General features: G+C 49.4%; 2 protein-coding genes across 5 annotated transcripts in view; one reads left to right on the forward strand and one right to left on the reverse strand.

Annotated features, from left to right (window-relative positions):
* Positions 1-20,963, reverse strand: part of Eipr1 (EARP complex and GARP complex interacting protein 1) — a 91,116-nt gene extending 70,153 nt beyond the window's left edge. The window contains exons 1-3 of one of the 3 annotated variants that reach the window (XM_087199619.1): positions 20,802-20,963; positions 13,338-13,421; positions 7,661-7,793 (exon numbers count right to left, since the gene is read on the reverse strand). Coding sequence is in view for 2 of the 3 variants with exons in the window: in XM_004868337.4 (XP_004868394.1) it covers positions 7,661-7,793; positions 13,338-13,421; positions 18,508-18,549 (259 nt within the window). In the remaining variant the exon portion in view is untranslated. Of the gene's footprint in view, positions 1-7,660; positions 7,794-13,337; positions 13,422-18,507; positions 18,901-20,801 lie in introns of those variants that run through there. The other 2 variants (XM_004868337.4, XM_021247223.2) reach the window with 2 other exon arrangements.
* Trappc12 (trafficking protein particle complex subunit 12) overlaps positions 20,781-24,125 on the forward strand; it is a 37,938-nt gene continuing 34,593 nt past the window's right edge. Inside the window, exons 1-2 of one of the 2 annotated variants that reach the window (XM_004868335.3) lie at positions 20,781-20,912; positions 22,699-23,933. In XM_004868335.3, the coding sequence (XP_004868392.2) occupies positions 22,701-23,933 (1,233 nt within the window). In that variant the 5' untranslated portion in view covers positions 20,781-20,912; positions 22,699-22,700. Of the gene's footprint in view, positions 20,913-21,164; positions 21,354-22,698; positions 23,934-24,125 lie in introns of those variants that run through there. The other variant, XM_004868334.3, reaches the window with a different exon arrangement.

A 24,125-nucleotide genomic window follows, 5' to 3' on the forward strand; every position in this document is an offset into this window, starting at 1 on the left:
GCTCTTCAAAACCAGGCCTCTAAAAGCCAATTAGCAATAGCATCTGGATCCCAGGAGCAAGGACCACAGAGGGGTCCTGGGACCACACAGGATCTGAAACACACTCTTTCCGGTGTCCAACTTCGGGTGTTCCCGGCACAGCAAGGACCCTGACACTGAGCTCAAGCTGCACCAACTGGCCATGTCTCTGCCTGGTCAGGGTCCAGCTCTTCACCCCTCTTCTTGGTCCTGAGCACATGGACTTTACAGACTGCCCATCTGCGCAGGGGGTCTGAGGGCTTCACTGGACAGAGCCCTTGGTAAATACCCTGTTTCATTCATGAGATTCCTGCGGCTTCTGCGCTCTACTGGGTAACCTACCTACATTCACTGTAGCCAAGAAATGCTTTCATTACCAGTAATGAAATAAAATGGACATTATACTGTGCTTTCTCCCTGAGCCCTCTGAGGAGTTCCTCCCGCTGTGCCAGGGAGGCTGTGGCACAGTGAGCAAGGGGACCTGCCTGGGGTGACAGCGCTCTTCGCCCACTGCACGTGCCTGATCTTGCACGATGACGGACCCTGCTGGGCTGCACACACCCCCGCGAGGCGTGTACATCACTGCTTGTGCCCAGTGTGTAACAGGAAGCCAGACACAGGGAAGTCAGAACTGTGTCCCTCACTGCCAGGATGCTGTCCTCCCTCGGACTCAGAGCTACGTCCAGCTGCTCATCTTTCCTTCTGCCGCCCCTGCTGCATTAGCCTGCGTAACTCAGCAGGCTTCCCTAGAAGAGCGCCTTAGATCGCCTTGCCTTTTGCTTGCTTTAACAGGATGTAAAGCAGCCAATTTGATCTGTGAACATTTTCCACGTGATGATCGTGTGCTTTGCCGTCCAGGCTGGACAGTGTCTCAGAGGCAGGAGATGCTGGCTGGAAGAGATGTGAGGATGGGAAATAGACATCCCAGGGCCTCAGCAAACCAGGGCCCAGCACCCGGCAAGATTCATGTCCAGGCCTCCCGGGATACCGGGGCAGGGAGAAGACACATGGATTTGGATGTTACCTAGGAAGATGGAATGTTGGAGAAATGTCCCCGGGAGCCATGGACCCTGTGTGCAGCTGGGACAAGGCCAAGCCATGTCTGTCTGCCTGTCTCTCTCTCTCTCTCTCTCTCTCTCTCTCTCTCTCTCTCTCTGTGTATGTTTTTGTTGTTGCTGCTGTTGCTTTTGTTTTTCGGCACTGAGGATTAGTCAACTGCTCTACTCCTGAGCTATGTCGACAGCCCTTTCTACTTGAGACAAGTTATCACTAGGTTCTCCACACTGTCCCCAAATTTGTGATCCTCCTGCCTCAGCCTCATGAGTAGCTGGGATTACACATGTGTGCCACTGCACCCTGGCTATTTTCTCTTTCTTATAAACTGTATTACCTGTATTTAAGGTGTACGTGTATGCGTGTGCACATGTACGGTAAAGTGGTTGCTGCAGTAAAGCAAACTAACGACACTGTCACCTCACATCTTTACTCACAGCTGCAAGCATCTGAACACAGCATTATTATTATCAAGAGTCCTTACACAAGAGATCCCCAGACTTCACCGTACACAATGCTGCCACACGGCAGCCTCTGCCCACCCCACCATAACCGCTGTTTCCTTCTCTGTCTCTGCATATTCCACTCTTCTTCAGATTCCATGTAGAAGACTCCTCCAATTCCAAGGGTAAAGAAGCACCCACATGCATGGGCATGAGGGAGAACAGAGAGGGCCGGGGTCATGCAGCGCACAGGGACACAGGACATAAGGGGGCACTGGTGTGGGCATGGATTCCAGGGACTCAGACCTTCAGGTCTCTGCCACTCGCTCTAAGGGCCACTGTGCCTGGGGACCATGCAGGGGCACCACACACCGACCAGGTGGGGGCAGCTGGGATCTCCAACCACCCAACACTCAGGTGCCGGCTGGTCCCCGGCTCTGTGGGCCCTTCTGTGAGCCCCTAAGGCTCAGGAGCCAGGACTGAATTCTCTGGAGAAACCCCCACTCCTGACGTGTCTACCACAGCGAGACACGTGCAACAGCCAGTCCGGCTCTGCAGATTGGACTCCCACAAGGCCGGGGTCTTCAAGGACGCTCAGAGACCCCAAGAGGAGGAGTGGAAGCTTCCGGGATGGCATGCATGGCCGGTGGGTCAGCCAGGACGCGGTCATGGATGAAGGAGGGGGACTCTGTGCAGGCCGGAGCCCGAGGATACAGAGCCAGGCCACTGGTGCCCTCTGCTGACCGTGAGGCCAGTGCCACGTGGCCTAGGCAAGGACAGCATGAGCCAGGGCAGGCACACCTCACACACACACACACACACACACACACACACACACACACAAGGCCATGTGGCGGCACACGCACGTCCGCCATGTGACACTCACAGTAGACTCTGATGCACACATACAACACCCACAGGTCTCACACACAGCTAGTGTGAGCAGAGGCAGACACAGCACACGCAGGATAGTGTGAGCACACACACACCACACATACACACACTACACCCTAGTTCAGAAAATGAAAAAGAAATTAAAGCAGCAAAGGCACACTTTAAAAAAAGAGATCAACTATGAACATGTGTTTGAACCACATGCTTCCTCCCCATGAGCCCTAATAAAGCCTTGTATAAGATCAAGAATCTACCAGGCATGGTTGCACATGCCTGGAATCCCAGCTACTTGGAAGGCTGAGGCAGGAGGATCCCAAGTTTGAGCCCAGCATGGGCAGCTTAGCAAGACCCTGCCTCAAAAAGGGCAAGAAGTGTAGCTAGTGGTAGAAAGCAGGGTCAAGGCCCTGGGTTAAATTACCAGTACTGAAAGAAAAAAGAACAAAAATCAGGAAACAGAACGCATAGCGAGGCTTAAGGTCTCCCAGAAGCACCTGAGGTGGGAATCACAAGGGGAGGTGATTTAGACAGTTTCAGTGATTTGCATTAACTCTGTAAGGGTCGGGCTTTCCCAGGTGGTGACAACGTGGCCAAGTCAAGACTGGAGGCTGGCACAGGCCACCCGCCACTGTCCTGTCGCCTGGACCAGCCCCTCCTCCGTGTGGCAGCAGCAATGTCTACCATGCCATTTACACACACACGTGTGCAGTTCGGCTGAGACAGTCTCAGAAACCGTCCTCATTCTGCTTGCATGCTGATGCATTTTTGGTACAAAATTATCAAAAAGGTAGCGTTCTTTTTTTTTTTAAACCTTCATCACCCATATAGAAAGTCCCAAGAGTTTATCATACATACAACTCCCCCCAGCCAGTATCTTCAGTCTCCAGCAACGGCTACACAAGGATCCGGGGTGGTCATAAATCCCTTTCAGTAACCTGGTACCATCTCTGTCTGCCACTCAAAGGAGGACAGGTATGTTACCATTTGATCCAAGAGAGTCTGAATCTCCAGGTTACTTTAACTTACAGCCAATTCCCGATCATTTCTAAGACACAGAGCATCCTTCAGCATGGAGAGTTCTGTGAACAGGAGACTCTGTGGCTGCACAAGGTGTGGATGGACTACTGCTGTTTTGTTTTGTTTTTTGAAACAGGAACTTACTATGTAGCCCAGGCTGGCCTTGAACTCCTGCCTCAGCTTCCTCAGTGCTGGCATTACAGGTGTAGTACCACCATGCCCAGCTGGACTACTGATTTCATTTCCCTTCCCTCCTGAGTAGGATGGTGTAGGTAAAGAGGGAACTTTGCTTATTTGCACTGAAAAACACGTTGTGAGTCAATTCAACTTCAATGTCGATTTACAGGGGCATTGTGATACCGACTCCAGTGTGAGTGTGAGTGTCCGAGAGTACCGAAACTTCCACTGAGTTGCAGAGATTCTGTGGACTGAAATTATGATACAACTTAAAGCCCTGGCTTACAGCCCCGACCACACTGAGATTCTGCAGAAGAGCTGATCTCTCCAATGGACTCCACTTCAAGACACTCTCTAGAGCCCTCTGAACATTCCCCTTCTGCCTCCCTCCAAGAAAGAGGCCAGAAAGAGAACCTCAGCACCCCGTGAAGGGCCACGGTACATGGGTGGGAGGGAGGCAAGCTCTCCTCAAGAAGCAGAGCACACTGGTGCACTCTGCACCTGCTGGGCCCACTTCCCATGCACTGACTGCCCCGCTGCCACATGCCCAGGGACAGGTAAAGCTGCTGCCATCACCCAAAACATCACACAGACCAACTAAGGCAGAAAGGAGGCAGAGCTGCAAAGAGAGGGGACAAAGACACATGCGGACACCATGAACAGCAGTCAATGGGGGCTTCCTCAAAAGCACAAGCTAACGAGTGTCACGGACCCAATTCCTGACAGCTAAACCTTGGAAGTGGCTCACATGTCCACCAACAGATGAATGAATATAGAAAGTGTGGTATTTACACACAATGGAGTACTACTCTGCCATAAAGAGGGATAAACTTGGGTCATCTGTAGGGAAATGGATGCACCTTGAGACCATAATGTGAAGTGAAATAAATCACATGCAAAAGCTTCAATATCACATGGTTTCTCTTATATGAAAACCCAAAGCATAAATGAAGAGCAAAATAAAAGATAGATAATAGGAAGTAAAGAGATCTTTTGTGCAAAGGAAAGAGACCAAGAAATGGAAGGAAGGAGAAGGGATGGGAGAGAAGGGATGAAGAAAGAATGCAGCTGTATTATGTCCAGGCACCACCCTGCCTCGAGCATGTGATCAATACATACTACAAATGTGGACCAATAAAAAACAAAATTGACAAAGAAAAAAGCTCCTGGAAAAGAGAGGGTAAAGCGCAGTGCTGCTCCTTACAAGAAGATCTGTAGAATGAGGTGACAACTTCAGCAAGGCACTTCAATTCCAGTCTACGGTGCTGTTGGACTGAATTTGTACATAACACACTGCATCATGGAAGGCTCGAGACACATGGGCAAGCTGAACGCTAGCGCCTGTCTGCAACTGCATTCTGTCTCTCAGTGTCTCTGTGCTCAGGTGTGCAGGGCAAGCTCCGGGCTCCAGCTCCAAGCCCATCTGGAGCCATCTGAGCATAAGAGTTGGCAGCCGGCCCCAAGACAGTGCCTGTCACTGGAGACCCTCCAGCAGACCAGGCAAGACGCCACCAAGGGCTTCGCACAGCGGAGGTACAGCCAAGTCCTGCAGCTGCCCACTGGCTGGAGCCAGAAGGAGCAGAACTCTGCGCTTCATGCCGGAGAACAGCCACCTCCAAGCGCATAGCCCTCTCAGCTCTGCCCTGTGGCAGGAACAAAGTTGATCATGGGGAGTGACACACACTGCTGCGGAGCAACTCTGCCCTGCTCCCCGGAGAGACTGGCAGGGAGGGAAATGGCGCCAAGAACGGCCAAGCTGCCCCCCAGAGACCGGTGGGGAGAGTCGGTCTCTGGAAACCCTGACCCGAGGTTTGGGGACTCGGGATAAGTGGATGGGAGAATCCACTGCAACCGTGGACCCCAGGGACGAGAATGGCAATGGTCAGGCTCGTTTTCTATTGCAAACTCCGCAGCTCAAGCCAATATCCATTCACCAACTGGGGCACTGTGAGGGGGGCCCCTGCGGACAGCACCAAGAAACCAGGTACTTGGTCCCCACTTCAGGAGCCAAGTTTGCCAAAAACCAGTGAGCCTACAAGAAGACTCCGGATGCAGACAGACTGCAGCGTGCTGGACACCAGCTCAGCATCCTTGAGACCCAGGGAGAACCCGGACCAGAGGCATCTATTGGTGCGTCACCCTGGAGACCAGGAGTAAAGCAGTGGGCCGGATGAAGGCCCCAGGCTCATGCCAACTTTTATGTGGCACACAAAGCTGCAGAAATGGATGCCCGTGTAACCAACTCCCAGGTCGGAGGAGGACGCAGGATGGACGCAAGACTTTGAGGGTGTTGGTGTCAAAAAAAAAGCAGGTGAGGGCTGGGGATTTAGCTCAGTGGTGCCGCTGCCTGCCTCGCAAGCACAAGGTCCTAAGTATGATCCCTGGTACCAAAAAAACAAAACAAAAAGCAGGTGAACAGAGGAGGCAGACTGCCCTGAACAGACTCTTCCTAGAACACAGCTGGGACTGCAGCGTGAGCCCCACAAGAAGCACTTCGGTGGTGGCAGGAGTCACAGTGGGACTGACTGTCCCCCACGGGAGGACACAGAGCCTTCAGGAAGCTAGTCTCATGCAGGTCTCCTCCGGGCAGCAGAGAAGGAGGAGCACGAGGGCTGGTGAACAAAAGGAGCAGCAACCCGATGGCTCTGGGAACTCAGCCTCGGAGAGCGACAGAGGCTGCAGTGAAGAGGTGACGGTTAGGAAAGCCTCAAGGAGGCAAGGCTGCCCCAGAGCCGCCAGCAGGGCAGAGGCTGAGGCCGAGCAGGCCGGGAGCCTCTCGAGAGGGAGAGGGAGAGGGAGAGGGGGAGGGGGAGGGAGAGGGGGAGGGGGGGACCTGATGTCCTGCAGGGACCGCGTCGGGGACCTCGCGCTTCGCCCTGACCTTTCACCTGCATCCTTGCTCTGTCCCCTTGGGCCCAGGATTTAGCTCAGTGGTTCCGCTGCTGCCTTGCAAGCACCAAGGTCCTGAGTTTGATCCCTGGTACGCACCCCCAAAATGAACATTCCTCACTCTGTCCCCTTCGCCTGTCTCATTCACCCTCGGTCACCCTTGGTCCTCTGCCATCACGCCTGGTGCACCCTGGGCCTGGTCTCCTGTCCACGAGCAGGTGCCCACGACATCCACCAGGGACCACGAGGCTCTGGAGAGATCTGTGTGCAGACACCGTCGGCCTGGCCCACGGGGACAGAAGGTTGTCCGCGCAGCAGAGCATCTCACACCTCCAAACTCCTCTGGCAGGGACCAGGCTGTTGAGTGACGAGGCCAGGCACATGTGGTCCCTACCATGAAGAAGAAGGGAGACACATGGATGGCTACGAGATGCCCCAGGACCTCCAGGGAAAATGCCCACTGGATACCTGGAACCACCATGGACCGAGGCTCATTTCCCTCCATCCGCCTTTCCGAATGGATGACACAGCTGCTGTCCTGTGCCCGGGCACCTCTGTAAATGGCCCTGTGGGGCAGAGGAGAGGAATCGTGCCAACAACAGGGGACACCGGAGCCTGCTCTGCACCCCAGCTCCAGTGGACGCTGAGCAGATGCAGTGGGCTCTGGGGACATGGGCCGTGCTGTATGCAGGGACAGCATCACTTTGGGGGACCCCTTCTCCTGAGTGCCAGCAAGACCTGGGACCTGCACCTGGCCAGCTGGACATGGCAAAGGTCTGAAGGGACATGCTGCAACAAGGACACAAGACAAGGTGATGGTATTCTGGAGGAGGACGGAGTGAGCCAACCTGCGTAAGTCACAACAAAGATTCGTCCAAAAGCCTGAGTGCCGCTTTGCTAGAGGACCACTCTGTTCTCATTGGGAAACTCGGGGTCCTCTCCAAGCAGAGAAGGCTGCCACCCCCTTCCTAGGGAGTGTGGGGGGACACTGCTCTGACAGAGGCGGCAGAAGTGCCACAGTGTGGGGCACCAGATGTACAAGTGACACTACGAGCCACAATCCCTTTACTGGTGGTCAGGGTTACAAATCCCACACCGATTCATCAGCAATATAAACTCCATCTCACGCGACACCTTAGCTACCCAACTACCCAACCAAATGCCACACTTACTTTTATTGTAGCAGGTAGCCAGCACCCCTTTGTCTGAGGGGCTGGCACTAATGTGCCAGATTTCACCCGCTTGGTGGAGGAGGACGTTCTTATTTATAATGTTGTTTTCATCATCAAAATCTATGATGTGGATCTACAAATGCAAGAAAAGGACGCATCAGGATCTCAAACATCATGATTGTGAAAATAATCAAATCCACATTTCATAACAGATACAGCTTGGATTAGTGCTTATTCTTAATACACCAACAGTATATCCTTCTGCAATATAATTCTTACTGCACTCCTCTCTAAAGTCAGAAGACAACTGTACAATCGTGAGCTACATAATACTGCCCTCTAGCCCTCCCCAGTCTTACAAAAAAAAACCCACCCAAAGTTCTTTCCCCACCTGTCTCTGAGCTAAGCTGTGGCTGGCGTGAAGGCTGGTCCAGGGCTATCTGTGCAAACCAGCAACACAGCAAAGCTGTGTGGCTGTGGGGAAAACAGGAGGGGTGGGGGACAGCTGTCCAGTGGGGTCAGGGCTGGACCATGTGGGGCCCCTCTGTGGTGGGCAGAACTTGTCATGTGAGAAGTGATTAAGGTGCAAAAGGTATTTTAGTACATTTTTCACTTCTTTTTTAAAACAAGGCAGTCAGCACTTCTTTTATAATATTAATTACAACTATGTTAAATGAAGGTCACTTAGTGAAAAGGTTAAATATGCTATTTCCATACTTTTCTGGGTAATCTGTAGAGGAACTGAACTGATGTTCACATCCACTCTCTTATCCATACTCAAATAAATGAGAACACAGCATTGTTTTAAAAATAAATGTAAGCAACCGTGGATCTGTAGAAATATCTCTACCCAGGAACAGTCACTGTGGTGCTGATTTCTGCAGGGAGAAACCACTGAGATGCTCAGAGCCAGACACCAGCATAGCACCTGCCCGCCCGGCGCAGTATGGAGCCAGGCAGCCACTCACAGTGCTGCGGAGGTACGGATGCCACGGGAAGATACCCATAGCACACATCCAGGGAGAAGAGAACAGGAAGACCTTACATAGCTACGTCCATGGTTTTGTTTATTTTAGAAAATATACAGAGCCAACCAGAAGAATAACTGGAAGGCAGCTGGCTGTCTCTGGATCCTGGGATTACAAGTACTTTTCCTTTACCTTTGTGCTTTACTTGCATTTTCACATCTTTTTGTAAACAATATGCATTGCTTTTGTAATCGAAGCAAACGTTAAGTATTATCTTTAAAATGTTTCTATGATATCCAACAGCACATACCCTGCCCCTCAGACAGCCCTGTGTTCCAGGGTACACTGCTGCTACACTGCTTCCTGGCTCGCAGCACTTTCGTGTGAAACAACCCTTCCCTTGTAGGGGGCGCTCTGCGCTGCTGGTGTAGAATTCAAACCCGCCTCAGCCTTAAGAGCTCTTGCAACTAACTCCCCACCTGCAGTGAAGAGGTTGTTAGCAACCTGGGACACTGAGAAGCTGGCCACGGCAGCACCTGCCCTGACTTAAACAGAAGCCTAGATGGGGGTGCTGTCGCATTCTCTTTGGGGGACAAATCACCGCTGTTATCCTTAAAATCATCATCAGTTTCTCTCTGCCGCAGAGCCCAGGGCAATGTTAAGGGTGGGTTTGGAAATTTTCCTAATGAGCAGCTTCTGAGTCACACATCACACACCCAAGACCTAGAGAAACAAACGCAGAGCTTTGTTACTCAGTGAGTGCGCATTGTGCCCTCTGCCCAACCGAACGTGAGGACATTTTACGCACCACGTCTACCGTGGCCATTGTTACATGTTTAAAAATGCACGAAGAATTAAGTATTAAATGACTCTTCAGGGATTGCTAATTTGATCCCAGATAACACAGACCTGTGACTCCTGCTGGGCAGAGGGTGCTGGGGGTACCGGGGAGTGTGCAGCAAGGGTGTGTGCATGTGTGCACAGGAGTGTATAAGCCTGCATCCAGCTGTACACTCTGGGTACACTCCAACACCCTGGAGACAGAAACTCATTGGCGTGGATACAAGTAACAAACAGCTAAGGGAAAATCATTCTTTATTACAACCAATGACTTCAATGTTTAAAAATGAGAATTATGTGATAGCAATTAATACTTAATTAATTTAAGTGGTGCTCACCAATACCAGGAAAGCTATGGTAACACTGGCACACGTGCTATACATATTAACACCTTTAAGAGGTTATAATATGTAAATAGCACTATATAAATGTTGGAATTGAAAGAGTAATTTGATTTCTTCAAATCTGCCACAAAGAATAAACCAAAAATACATATTATAGAATATTATGTGGCTTTAAAAATTATGATTCTAAATACCAAAAATGTTATGAGAGTACTCAATTTTGAAAGCAGTGATAAAAAAAGCATTCGATTATGTAAAACTGTAACATGTGACCATAGACTAAAAGGTAACATACAAAATCACAAATAATTTTCATGTCATTGGGGAAGTTTTTCCTTCAGTGTTTGACACATTTCTTACTTGTCAGAAATCCATTAACACTAGGGGAGAAACCAGAATGCACTTAGACGCACCACTCCACCACAGCCCCTCTGCACCGCTGCAGCGTTAGGAGAGCCCCTGGAGGGAGCCCCGATGCACCTGCTGCCCTGTCCCCACCGCGTCCTGCCAGTCAGAGGAGCCCCTCCCATGTCGGGGGCCTGGCCCTGCCTCCATCAGTGGGGTGGGCTTCATTCTCGCCCTCCACACACAGCTCTGCCCTCTCCAGGGGAGAATTAAGCCTGGCTCCCTGCACAGCTGCACCGCTGGCCCAAGTCTTCCTTCAGACTCCTCTTAGCATGATGCACAGGAGTGGCCAGGTCACGGGGCAACACCTCCGCTGGCTTAGTTCACCCAAGAATGCCCTGCACCTTCATTTCCAAGCTCAGCAAGTCTTCAGGTCTTTCCACATTTTTCCACTTTATAGCCTCCCCTGTAGCCCCCGTATTGCCATGAAATGCTTTGACAGAGGTAGAATTAGAAGGACAGAGGGACCTCAGGCCTAGAGAGCACAGCCTCAATAAACTACTGTTGGAATGCCAGCAGACCTGAGAGTTAAGCCAGTCTCTTGAAAGAAGAAGGTCTTGAAGGGGAGGTCGAACCAGAGGGCATGTTGCATGTCACATCTTAGACCAGCTTGAGAGCTGAAGAGACCTCGTGAAAGAGTCCTCAGGTGTGGCAGGACACGCCAACCACACAAGGCCTTGCAGACAGAGCCCACCCTGAAGGGAGACAGAGACAGAAGGAGGGCAAGGGGGCCTTGGTGGCTTGGCTGGGGCCCTCAGATTGGTCACACAGGAAGCCGGGCTTCCCTGCAATGCTCAAAGGGCCCAAGGCAGTATCACTTTATTCTGAAAGGCAGAGCACAGAGAGGGCAGAGAGAACAGGAGAGGATGAAGGAAGAGGAGAGGAGGGAGAGCAGGGACAGAAGAAAAGTGGGAAAAACACTCACTTAGCTGGGAGTGGGACTGGGTATCTGTATTTTTACAAAGCACCCAGGACACTCAAACGGTGGCTGAGGACAGGACCTCCAGGAATGGGGGACATAGGAACAAAGCTATCATTAATCAAAACGCAAACATGGAACCACAGAGCTACAGCTGAAAAGCTAAGAAGGTTCCCCCGGAAAGAAAGGGAAGTGCCCAACACTCTGGAAGAGTTCGGGTGCCCTGCAGCCTTGTTGGACGGCTGCACCCTCTGTAGTTGCCTCAGATGTCCCCATTCTGGTCCACAAGGAGCCCCTCCTTGACAACAGCAGGGCAGGTGGGCCTGTTCACCTGCACAGGATGGCAGGACCGAGCAGAAAGCATGCAGTGAGCAGGCCAGAGAGGTGTGTGTGCATGGGCCTCTCCTGTCTATATGAGCAGCGCTCCTCACTCTCACCAGGTCAGGCAGGTGAACCTCCTCCCAAGCGCTGCTCCTTTTCAGCCCAGTGTAAGTCCTAACAAAGCCTCTCAGAGAAGGCTGACTGGATGCACTGAGAGTGGTAACATTGAAGGAGAACAGCAGGAGCAATGGAGATTAACGGAATTGCTGGGAGCTACTGGTGCTGCTGCTGCAAAAGCTCCAGAGAGCTCCCAGGAAGCGCTGGCTCCCACTACTGGGAGAGCCGCTAACGCTAACAGCTGAAATTCTGGAACTCAAGGCCCCAGAATCTGCTAACACTAAGGGAGCTGCACTTTGCCTACCCATGATTTCCATCTGAAATGAGCACAAGAACCCACAAGTAAAGCTTCAGCCACAGCCTTCCTGGGAATAGGCTCTAAATACCAGAGCTGAGAGAGGACAAACTCCAGCCCTCCTGGTCTCTGGCACACCCTGACCTCCTCAGGGGGAAGAATACGACTCCAGTATTACCTACATAACAACATGGAAGTTACCGGTATATAACAAAATCTGGGAAAAAGTACTGCAGAAGCAAATAAAAGACCTCTGATCTAAACCCCTGCCCCTCATCTCTGGCTGAGCCCCACATGGCCTGGTCTCCTGCAGTGTACACAAGTCTTGTTCTCAGCATCTGCACATTGATTTTACCATTCCACTGAACACACAGCTCAGGGCACAAATATCTGTAAATTTTTGTGCACCCAGCACACAAAAAAATAGCAACTGAAGAGTTCTATTAATAGAAAAAAACCAGCACTTCTTGAATGAATGAATGAAAACATCACTCTCAACAAAGGTGCACCCCTTCCCCAAAAGCAAAAAGGCACAACCAACATGTCAGAAACTCATGCTCCTACCAGTCATGAACCTAAAAGTTCATGTTATAAAACTGCAGCTAAGTGCAAAAATAGAAAGTAATCAGATCTGCCTTTGTGATAGAAAAAGGTAGCCTTAGGGTTAGCTGTCAATTGAAGCCAAGGCCTTCACACTGAGCTACACCCACACCCATTTTTAAAAAATCTTTGTTTTGAGACAGAGTCTCGTTAAATTGTCCAGGCTGGGTTTCAACTCATGATCCTCCTGCCTCGGCCTCCCAAGTGCTGGGATTACAGGCATGAGCCACAGCACCAGGCTCCTGTACCATTTTTTGTCATGGTACAGATAACGCACATCCTCATTGTATCCACAATCTCTCTGGGAGGAGCATAAAGCATGTTTTCATTTCCATTTTAATGATGATGAAAATGAAGTCTAGCAAGATGAATCCATTTACTCAAGGTTACAAAGTTAGTGCCAAGCTATGAACTGAATCCAAAATTTATGAGTGTCCACTCCAGTGGCCAGAGTGGCAAATGGGTCACCTCCTGGTCACCTGGCAGAGGTGGCTGTGTGTGAAGACAGGACAGCAACTTAGTCCAGGGTCAGCTGGATGTAGTGTTAGGAGCAACTAGAGTCACCCACTGCCTCTAGGCCCCAACTGAGTCTTGGTCACTTATACAGTGAAACTTTTAGTGACCACAAAACTGTGACAAAATTCACAAGTGAAGTTAAGCAAAGTGCATGTAAATTATTGCACACAATCATTATACAAAGTTGGATAATAGCTTGAAAAGATAAATTTAAATCTATGGAAAGTTGTAGTTTGTTTGTACAGCATTAATTTTTCTCTCAAATGTTGCCTGAAAAATCAAGAGCAAAATGGTTATAAAACTAAGAATAAGCTCAGTAATTAACATGTATACGTTTGTCAAAAATAGTTACCTGATTATCATATTTAAGAGACTGCGTCCCAACCAAAAATCGGATGGCATCTGTTTCTGCAGTCTGAGGTGTGAGAGCCCGTGCCTGCAGGAGGGAAGGAAAATACACACACGTCTATAAAGTCAGCTTCACGGGGCCAGAGAGAGCAGCACATCCCCCAGCTACCACTGAAAAGGGGTCAATCAGGGTCTGAGGCAACCGGACGCTTCCAACATAATTCCACTTCAAAGCTGTATGGACAAGAACTGCAAATGGGCACACACATCACACAATAGAGATAAATTGTGCACACCACAATAGTTATATTATTAAATAAAACCATTATTTCAATAGTAAAAGATTGGTTAGATTATATTTTGACAAAAGAATATGGCAGGAAATAGTTCCCAGCAGTGGCAGCGTAGGTGGTTTTTAAAAACTTCCCTGCAGTGGACAAGTACAAAAACGAAATGGGATACTCTGAACCATTCTCAAGGCTTCAGAGAACTCGGAGAGGAAGGAAGCTGAAAGAAAGGCCTATACCTGACTGTCTTCGCCTAGAGGCGTAGAGGCATCTGCCAATTGGGAAAGTCTGATAAAAGGCTGATGCTAAGGAGAGTTTGGACAGACTCATGGGACTTAGGACACAAACACCAAAGAGTAGAGAAAGTACTCAATGTGTAGGCCTACAGCCTAGAAGCGAAGGGAAACTGGAAGCACAGCAGCTGGCACAGACTAACGCTCTAAATCATCTTGACCCTCTGAACAGATTAAGTGAAGGAAATTAAGCAGGCCACTGCTCCTAGGATAGGGACCCTCCTGACAGAAGCATTAAGTTCTCTGAAGGAAGGTAACATTCAGAGTTTCTAAAGTTTTCAAATGCAATCTAACATTCAAGCAAAAATAACCCATTGTACAATAAGACAAAACCATATGGACAAAAACCAAAAGAAACAACAAAAAGAGACCTTCGGGGGAGTCAAAGGACCATGTTCCTTGGAACACAAGTCCTCGAACTCTAAGATACACGTTCAGGAGTTTGTGGACAGTGCTCCTGAGCATCATCCATGGGAGGGTGAAGAACCAGCACTGAGTAGGAAAAGTCAGATTGCATCACAACTGTGATAGAAACTTGGGTCACTCCAGTGGGGAGCTCTGGGGCTGGATGAGCCATCAAAATTGAGGCAAGAAGGCGAAGTCTTTATGCCAGCCACCACCCATCCTCATCAGTCAGCTGCTTGATGCAAACTGTCCCTGAGAGAGGGTGTAATCTTGGGCAAAGTAGCTCTGTTTGGATGAGGGTAATTCCTAGAGCAAGACCTGCTTGAGACCTATCAGCAACCAATAATCTCAGAAGCTGCTGGATTTCCTGAACATGAGATGCAGACAATATTCGACAGCATAAATTACAGTAATTATACTTAACACATTCAATCATTAAAAGACAGTAAGAATTTCAGATGATGAATCTGAGGCATCAAGAAGAAAATACACAACTGGATATTAGAGTTTGAATTAGTACTTTGAGCCTGTAAATTCAAACCGAGCTGTCTGTTCGTGTAACCATTAACTAGACCCTTGTCAAGTCCCCATGTGCCCCTGTGAAAGGCACAGTAATGGCCCACTAACATGCCCATGTCCTCATCCCCAGAACCTGTGGATAAATTCACATACATAGTGAGAGGACTGTGCAGGTGTAATCAAGGGAAGGTGCCTGAGATGGAGAGATTACCCTGGACTATTTAATCACATGGGTCCTTGAAGTCAGAAAACATTTCCTGGCTGCAGTCAGAGAGAGAGAAATGACAACAAAATATAGAGAATCAGAGGTGATAGCATGACAGAGTCTCAGGCAGCCACGGCTGGCTCTGGAGATGGATCACAACAGCCAGGAGCCCAAGGGCAGCTAAGGCAGGACACAGATTCTCCCTGGAGCCTCCTCTAAGGAACGAAGACTCCTGAGGCCTTGACTGCAGCCTAGTGAGGCCCATGTTAGGCTCCTGACCTAGAGAACTGTGAAACTGTGTTATTTTAAGCCACTAAATATGTGTCAACTTGCTATAGCTCTGGGAATAGATGTTTGTTCAGCCTTTCAAGGTGCCTCAAGGCCCCATGGGTACTACTCCTGCAGCCTCTCCTGCAGACGTACACGGACAGCATCTTCAGCTTCAAAACTAAAAAACCTTGTGAATCTAGACACCTTCTACCAAAAATGTGCATACGTATACAAAAAGCTGGGGGCATGATATGGGCCACATTCTGACTTAAACATCTGGCTCAGGAAGAACTGACTCTGGCAAGGAAGAGGGCAGCTGCCCTGTGAGACACAGCCCCAGCTGCTCCATGAGCTGGAACCCAAACTGGTAGAGAGAAGGCCATGGAGAGCTCCCACCTTCAGGCTACAAGACAAAGAGCTTCGAATGCAAGAGCACGCACAGCATCACCCCAGATGACACAAGCACGAGAGTCAACCAAAAAAAGGGCCCAGAAGAGAATTCATCTGGAACACAATAATTACTTAACATTAAAAGACTTCTATGCTTCAAGTCATTGACAAAGAGCTGACTGTGCCTGTGGTGGCCCTTCTGTAGTAGCATAGTACGTGCTGTGGAGGTGCCCAAGAGCCATGAGGCATAATCCCTGCCGTAAAGAAATGCAGACTCTCAGTCAAGTGTGATAGCACATGCCTATAAGCCTAGCACTTGGGAGGCTGAGACAGGAGGATTGCTGTGAGTTCAAGGCCAGCCTGGACTACACAGCAAGACCCTGTCTCAAAAAAAAAAGATTTAAAAAGATAAAAAAGAAAAGAAAAGAAATGTAGATTCTCACAAAAAGAGCAGGCAAAGACTCCAAAAGATCAAAAGGAAAGCCAGTCCATGATTAAGTATCAAAAATGCTGGCTAGGCTACAACAACAAGTTAACATTTCTCAATATTCACCCTCCAGCTCAACTTTAGACAGAAGGCAGAATTAAATGCCATTGCTGTACAATAGGAAAAAACCAAAAATAAGTAAATGGAGCCAGTGGCCATCCCAAAAAAGAAGAGCAACTCGGAAGGCAGATGACAATGAACAGGCATTCAAACTACTGGAAATGACTGAGGCCAAGCAAGCAGGGAGGGTGTCTAAACAGATCTTCTATTTCAGAGAGAGCAGAGCCAACGCAGCTGTAGAAAAGCACTATAAATTTGGAACCATCTTGTTCAGTCTCACACAAGAAAAGACATATTTTTAAAAAGGGAAGCAGGAAACCATTTTAATAAGCAAATCGGAAATGGACCTTTAAAAAGCACGGTGGAGGCTGGGGATTTAGCTCAGTGGTTCTGGTGCCTGCCTCAAAAGCACAAGGTCCCAAGTTCGATCCCCGGTACAAAAAAAAAAAAAAAAAAAAGCACGGTGGAGCCAGGTTTGTGCCTCACTCCCTGATAGAGATGTTTGACACAGTCCTCCCTCTCAAGAGGTCAGCGTCCGTTTGGCCCCCACACAGTGATCCACACACAGCAGTTCCTCAATGAACATTTGTGCCTTCACTCTCAGTTGACTTGGCTGTGCCTTGAGCAGTCTCTGTCCTAAACACTTGCCACTAACTTCCAGTGCTGTCTGCCCCATTTACAAGTAATCACAGCAGTTAGAAAAGCCTTCCTTAGGATGAATTAACCTAGCTCCTAAGAACTTCACTTAACACCAAACACTCACCTGCTCAGCACTTTCCTATCCAAACAATCTGTGTCAGTCTCCTGCTGAGCAGTGTCAGACACACAGGTCAGTGCCCAGTAACTGCTGCTTGGGATATCTGGCCTGTGGGCGTGACAAGGCCACCTATCCAACCTCATAGCACAATTTATACTCACAGCAGTGCCACGCACTGTAACTCATTTAATGCTCACAACAGCCACGGGGTAGATGCTGAGTTTTCCATTTTATTGGCAAGGAAACTCAGGCCCAAGCATGCACAGTTACTGAGTAGTAGAGCCAGCACTTCAACTTCAGGAATCCAAGCAGCACCGATGCTTTCAATAACTAATGCTTTCTCACCATAAGCTGCTGTAAAGTTGAGATCTTTTATGGCTGTGACACACACTGCCCCACTTAATTATGCACCAAGTACTTCATGCAGCAATGTCTGTTTCTCTCTCTCTCTCTCTCTCTCTCTCTCTCTCTCTCTCTCTCTCTCTCTCTGTCTCTCTCTCTGTCCCTGTGTACCATAAGCACAACAGGTTCTCAAAAGCTACCTGAACAGATCAGAACCAACACAGGTTTCTCACCGGCCCTGCACAATCCACACCTGCCTACCTTCCCATCTTCACTCCCCCTCCCTGTCAATTCTACCCACACCAGCTTTCTTCCTGCACTTCCAAACTGCCAAGGGTATTACCTACACCAAACTGCCAAGGGCACTGCCATTCCACTCCCTACACCACAGGATTCATTCTGCCTTTAATCATTTGTTGAGCACTTACTACCTGACAGCCATGGTGAACAGGTACTGGAGAAGTTAGGATGAAAGAGAAATAGGATAGTGGTGGGAAAACAAGTGAAATCTGAATAAAGCTGGTGACCTAAGTAGTATTGTGCCAGTGTTAATCTAAGCTTTATAATACACTGTACTGTGATTATGTACCATATTGGCGTTAGGGAAAGTTAAGGAAAAGGAACACAAGAACTTCTGGTGGATCTCCATAAATCTTAGGTGTATTTAAAACTTTTTCAACATTAAACTTTGTGTCTGTGTGAGCCAAGGGTCTCGCTTTGTCATTCAGACTGGCCTTAAACTCACTATGTAGCCCAAGCTGGCCTGGAACTCATGGCGATACTCCTGCTCCAGTCTCCCAAGTGCTGAGATTACAGGCGTTACAGCAAATTACAGCAAAACCTTTTAAAAAACCAAACCCAGGTGCTGCCTTCGGGAACTCCAATTCTCGGAAAGAAGTGGACACCCACATCCCCATGCCCCTGGAGTGAGCTGCCTAGGGCAGATGGGAGGAGGGAGGAACCGTCCTGCCCACCTGCTGCTCCCAGGACCGGCCCAAGGACCTCGCGCGGCCCCACCCTGCACCCAATTCGCCCAGGAAGCCTCAGTTTCCCCCGCTGAGATCAGCCATCGGGAGAAGACCAGCGCCGTAAGTCACCGTGGGTCCCTCCGCGCCGTCAGGGGTAGAATGGGCATATCTACCGCCCTCTCACAGCCCACCTGGAACTCCAGGCCGTAGATCACCGGCGCATCGTCCTCCATGGTGCGGAAAATGAACAGCCTGCGGCTCAGGCGCTCCGATCCTCGCTAGAGCCTGCGCGTCCCATCTGGTGGGCGCTATCGCAGCGTCCATTCATTGCCGGGCTGCGGCCACAGACTCTGAGTCCCTTGTTTTCGGCCCAAGCCAGCTTCCGTAGGACTCGCTTCCTGTTTTTGTTATCGTCATCAGTATGTTCCTTGCGAGCGGCCAATGACAGCAGCGCAAGGCTCAAGTGCGTGCCCACTTAGCCTTTCATCCGGGCTCTCAGTTATGGCAGCTTCTGGTTAGAAGAGTCCGGATGGAAGGAAACAGTGAGGGACTTGGCGGGAGGCGGCGCTAAGGCTCTAGGTTCTGGTAGAAGGCGGTATGCTGAAGCACAGCGCAGATATCTATGCCTCATAGCCTTCCCTGCACCTCATCCCTGGAAAGAATGGCCGGCCGCCCTGGACCATGTCGTTACCCTCAGTCTTCGCTCCGCCCTTATGGACAAGCTTTTGCACCTCCATTTTATAGATGGCATTGTTCCAGCCTGAGTCTCAGTGGCTGGGAAGACCACAAGTACCCTGAGGTACCTAGGGACTGAAGGCTTCGGCAGAGGTCGCCCCTCACAGGGAGCGCTCCCAGAATGCCCGCCTTACTTTGGTTAGTGACTGTGGGACACAGGAAGGCAACTGTGCGGTAACCGAACCATGACAGAGACCACCATAGGGACAGGGAAGCAGACAGACTTTTAGGTCCATAGCTTGTTATTCATCAAAGGCTTGATTTGTGTTTTTTCCTAAGGCAGTCAGGGACTTAAAAGTGATTCTGCTAAAAACCTTGACTCTTCACTTGGGCCTATAAATGTGCAATACCTAACTCAAGTAAAACAAAGCTTGATCTTCATTTTGTATCCTTTGTTAGAATAAATCTTTGGGTCAAATCCCTTCTCAGCTCTGCATAGATAGGTATGTTAAGTATTTAGAGAAGGTCTATGTAAAAGTTGCCAAAACATAGTTTGATTAGCCTTGAAATTACATGATCTTACCATCCTTCAAGATGGAGGACACCAAGTTAAAGGATTTACAAGGACATTCAAATACTGAAGAAGTCTCTAGCCATTGTTTTAAGCCTGTGATCACCTGGATTCCTGGAAAAGCAAAAATCCGAATGAATGAAACCCACTTCAGTAAACACAATCATTTCATGAGAAGGGAACCGCCCTTCAATCCATGAGGATTCTAGGGCTAGAAAATCAGGACAGTAATAAAGATCAACCAGACCCCAGCCCAGCAGCTAATACTTATAAACTAGCCTCCTGCCTTTGCAGATCTTCTTCATCAGACTGCCCTTCCAGCTGCTTAGCTGGAGTCTTTTCCTACTTTCCTTTGAGGAGGCTCAGCCTGATCTTTGTCAGCTAAAGTCTTAAGTTACCATTTTATTTTACTTCCTAAAGGTTTTTTTTTTCGGTAAATTTGGGCTTGAATTTTAATTTCCATTCTTACTAAAAACAAGGGATCTATGCTAGCTGACGACAGAATCCACATCCTAACTTGAAGCCCCTTCACTGGCCTAGTTCCCCTTGGACTCCAAAACCAGGCAGGCACTTCTCCAACCTTACCTCATGACAGAAAGGGCTGGGTCTGTTTTTCTTAGTTTACCCAGTGCCTAATACCATGAAAGGCTTAGAACTAAGGTTCATTGAACATTAATTGAGTGAATGAGAAGACCTGAGATTACATAAATCAAATATGCAGAGCCCTTGACACCAGACTCCTAATCAACCTTTGCCAAGATAAGCTTGTGGAGCTAAGAGAGTGGTCTTCATACTCGTGGATTAAGTCCATCCCCAACCATTATACCATCTTTATCATCAGTGTGACTACATAATACTACAGATGCATGGTGGGAAAGGTAGAAAACAAAAGTACAAAGAACAGTGGTTCCGGCGCCTGCCGCGCAAGCGCAAGATTCCGAGTTCGATCCCCGGTACCAAAAAAAAAAGTACAAAGAAAAATTCTTAGAAATCAGTATTTCTACAGACCGTTGGGCAAAACAATCGCCTAATCGCAACAATCGCCTAATCGTCTCTCTTCCACCTGCCATTCCTGCCACATGTTCGCTACTAGCTCAAGTGTCGAAAACACCCCAGGGCAAGTGATTTCCCTCTGCGCCGCCCCTGCCCTGTCCACCGCAGAGGAACCGGAAATGCACTGAGCCTCTGGCTTCCGGGCCGGGGCAGGCACTGAGTACGGGCACGCGCAGGCGCACTAACCGCGGGAGTGGGTGGGCCGGATGCTCTTCTCTACTTCCGGGCTGTCAACGTCCCCGGACCCGGGTCGCGGTCGCCGGTGACCCCTTCCCCAGCCCCAGGGGCGGGTGGCAGGTGAGGCTTAGCGCCGCGATGGTCAGGAGATGTTGGGCAGTGCCAGCCGAGATCCTGCAAGGCTGGAACCCTTCCCGCAGACGCGGCGTCCTCGCGGGTCCCTGTCCCGTCTCTGTCGCCTTCTGTGCCCCCAGGCAGGGCCGCCTGGTATCTGGGCTTAGCTGGTCCAGGCTCGTACACTAAGCCCTCTGAGTGCTTTTGATCCAGCTACATACCTCAGCCTGTTTCCTCGAGGAGCGTTCTAGCAGCTGTAGCTGAGGACCAGTTGTAGATGCACACGTACTGCGTGACCAGGCACAAAGGAGGTGCCCGAAGTGGTCGCCTAGTTTGCTGCTGTCAGCGCCAGCCCTGTTTTCTTAGTGCGTCACTTTTGCTTGTGCTGTTATCAGTGTCTCCATTTACCAGGAATCGAAGACAATATTACAAGCTCCGAGAGACAGGGTGAGAGATGACAGTGGATCAGAGCACCTTGGGAGGGCTTCATGGTAGAGGGGGGCTTCGTGGAAAAGGGGGACTTCAGCCGAGTCTTAAAAAATAAGCAGTGTTTAAGAGCCAACACATACTACAATGGGTACTGGTTTAAAGAAGTATAAAACCAAAAACTAGCAAGTGAGGGTGAGGATGTGGAGAAATTGGGCCTCTTGTGCCTTGCTTATTGGTAGGAATGTTAAATGGTCTGCTGCTACGAAAAACTTGCAATCCCTCCAAGAAAATAAAACCAAAATTTCCATATGGTCCAGCAATTCCTCTTCTGGTCCATACACAAAAGAGAGAGCAAGGTCTTAAAGAGACAGTAGTACACCCATGTTCGCAGCAGCAGTATTTACAGTAGTTAAAAGTGGAAGCAACCCAAATGCCCATTAACAAATCAGTGGATAAACAGAGCATACTGTACACATGCAGCAGAGTATTTTTTTATTTTTTGAGACAGGGCCTCACTATGCAGTTCAGGCTGACCTTGAACTCACTGTGTACCCAATCAATACTGGCCTCGAACTCCAGTGATCCTCCCCAGGCATGCACCACCACACTTGGCTGCAAGGGAGTATTAGTCACCCATAAAAGGAAGCAAATTCTGACACATGCTATGACATGGATAAACCTCGAGATCATGATGCTAGTAAGATATGCCAGTTACAGAAAGACAAATATTGTACAATTCCACTTCTATAATGTACCTAGTAAAATTTACACAAAAAGTAGAATAGTGGCTGCCTGGGGATGGATATATGGGAAGTTATGAGCATAAAAATTTAGTTTTGCAAAATAAAAAGCTTGGAGGTTGATTACACAGTAATGAGGATGTACTAGCACCACTGAACTATACACTTAGAAATGGCTAAGATGAAGCTGGGCGTGGTGATGCCCGCCTGTAATCCCAGCACTTGGGAGGCTGACGCAGGAGGATTGCCAAGAATTCGAGACCTGCCTGGGCTACATAGTGAGTTCAAAACTGGCCTGAACACATGGCAAGACCCTGTCTCAAAAAAACAAAAACAAATAAAAATGGGTAGGATATTAAATTTTTGTGGATTTTGCCACAATTTAAAATAAAAGAATAGAGAATGGAAGTTTCTAAATTTTGAACCATTTGCATATGTAAGCAATAAATAATTTTTTTTTTGAGATGAGCTCTTGCCATGTAGTCCAGGCTGTCCTTGAACTTGCACCAGTCCTCTTGCCTTAGCTTCCCAAGTGCTAGGGCTGTGCTCAAAAGCAAGACCAGCTAGTTTAGTACCAGACACAGACTGCTGACTAGGGGGATTTGTGATTGTCTTTGTTTCAGACATGGAGAACGGTAAATGTGGTGAGCAGGGCATGAAGGAGGCGTCTCCCTTGGCCCTGGTGGAAGCTGAGAGCGTGGTTCCCCAGGAGGAGCAGGGCCAGCTTCTGTACCACGAGGAGACCATTGATCTCGGTGGAGATGAGTTCGGGTCCGAGGAGAATGAGACAATATCCGAAGACTCGAACAACTTCGCCGATAAGCTCAGTGAGCACCTGATGGAGAGTGTGCTTATCTCGGACTCGCCCAACAACAGCGAAGACGATGGCGGTGAGCTTGGCTGCTTGCGGGATGTGGTGGAGCCCCTAGAAGGCACCACTGATCACGGACTGGACGGTGTCACAGATAAGGAAGAGATGGACACTCTGAGTCCTGACAGTGACACTGATGGAGACGGAGACGACACCCCTCGAGACGCATCAGACGCCACTCCCGACAGCAGAGCATCTTTGAGAGAAGATTCTACCCAAGAGGAAGCCACGGGGCAGCCTGCGTTGGAGGACAGCAACCTACAGGACTTGGTGCCCAGGGAGGAGAAGGCTCACCTGGAAGAGCAGGTGTCGGAAGTGTCTTCCGGTTCGGGCCAGTCTCCCAAAGACGAGCCAGTGCCTGTGTGCACCATCTTCAGCCAGGCGAACCCGGCTGGCTCCCAGCCCCACCTGTTCCTGCAGGACGGCTTTGAGTCTCAGATGGTGAAATCACCAAGCTTCAGCAGTGCCAGCGAGGCATCTGCCAAGACCCCTCCTCAGGTGGTCCAGCCCAGCCCCAGCCTGAGTAAATTTTTTGGAGATACGATCAGCACAAATTCTCTGGCCTCTGACTTCTTCGATTCCTTCACCACTTCTACCTTCATTTCTGTTAGTAACCCCAACGCAGGCGCCTCGGTCCCAGAAGAGTTGTCTTCTCTCACCACACCGCTGGGAGACAGATCCCCCGATTCTGCCACTTCATCTTACTCTGCAGGAATGGAAAGATCAGAATTGGGGCTTTCTACGGCTTCCCTGGAAATCCCCGAGTCCCCGAAACCGTTTGCACAGATCCAGGCTGTCTTTGGAGGGAGGGATGACCCCTTTGCCACGGCCTTGAGCATGAGCGAAATGGACCGCAGGAGTGATGCCTGGCTCCCCAGCCCGGGGACCAGCAGCGTCCTGATCTCCCTAGCAGCCCAGCAGTACAGCGCTGTGTTCGTGGACAAGGACAACCTCACCATGCCAGGCCTCAAGTTCGACAACATTCAGGTAGGATGGGGTGCTGCTGTCGTCACATCTTGTCCTTTTTAATTATTTCTGTAAAAGATATGTATATAATACCTTTCAAAGGGTGGAAATATCTTTATTCTGGGATTCCTAAGATTCTGGCTTTTTTCCTCCTGAGATTTCTGGTTTGCTTTGGTTTGGTTTGGTTTTTTGAGCTACAATCTTAGTATGTAG

The sequence above is a fragment of the Heterocephalus glaber genome, unplaced genomic scaffold, assembly GCF_053883595.1.
Source record: "Heterocephalus glaber isolate CG9 unplaced genomic scaffold, H.glaber_assembly_v1.0 deba00001724, whole genome shotgun sequence".
Taxonomy (NCBI): Eukaryota; Metazoa; Chordata; class Mammalia; order Rodentia; family Bathyergidae; genus Heterocephalus; species Heterocephalus glaber.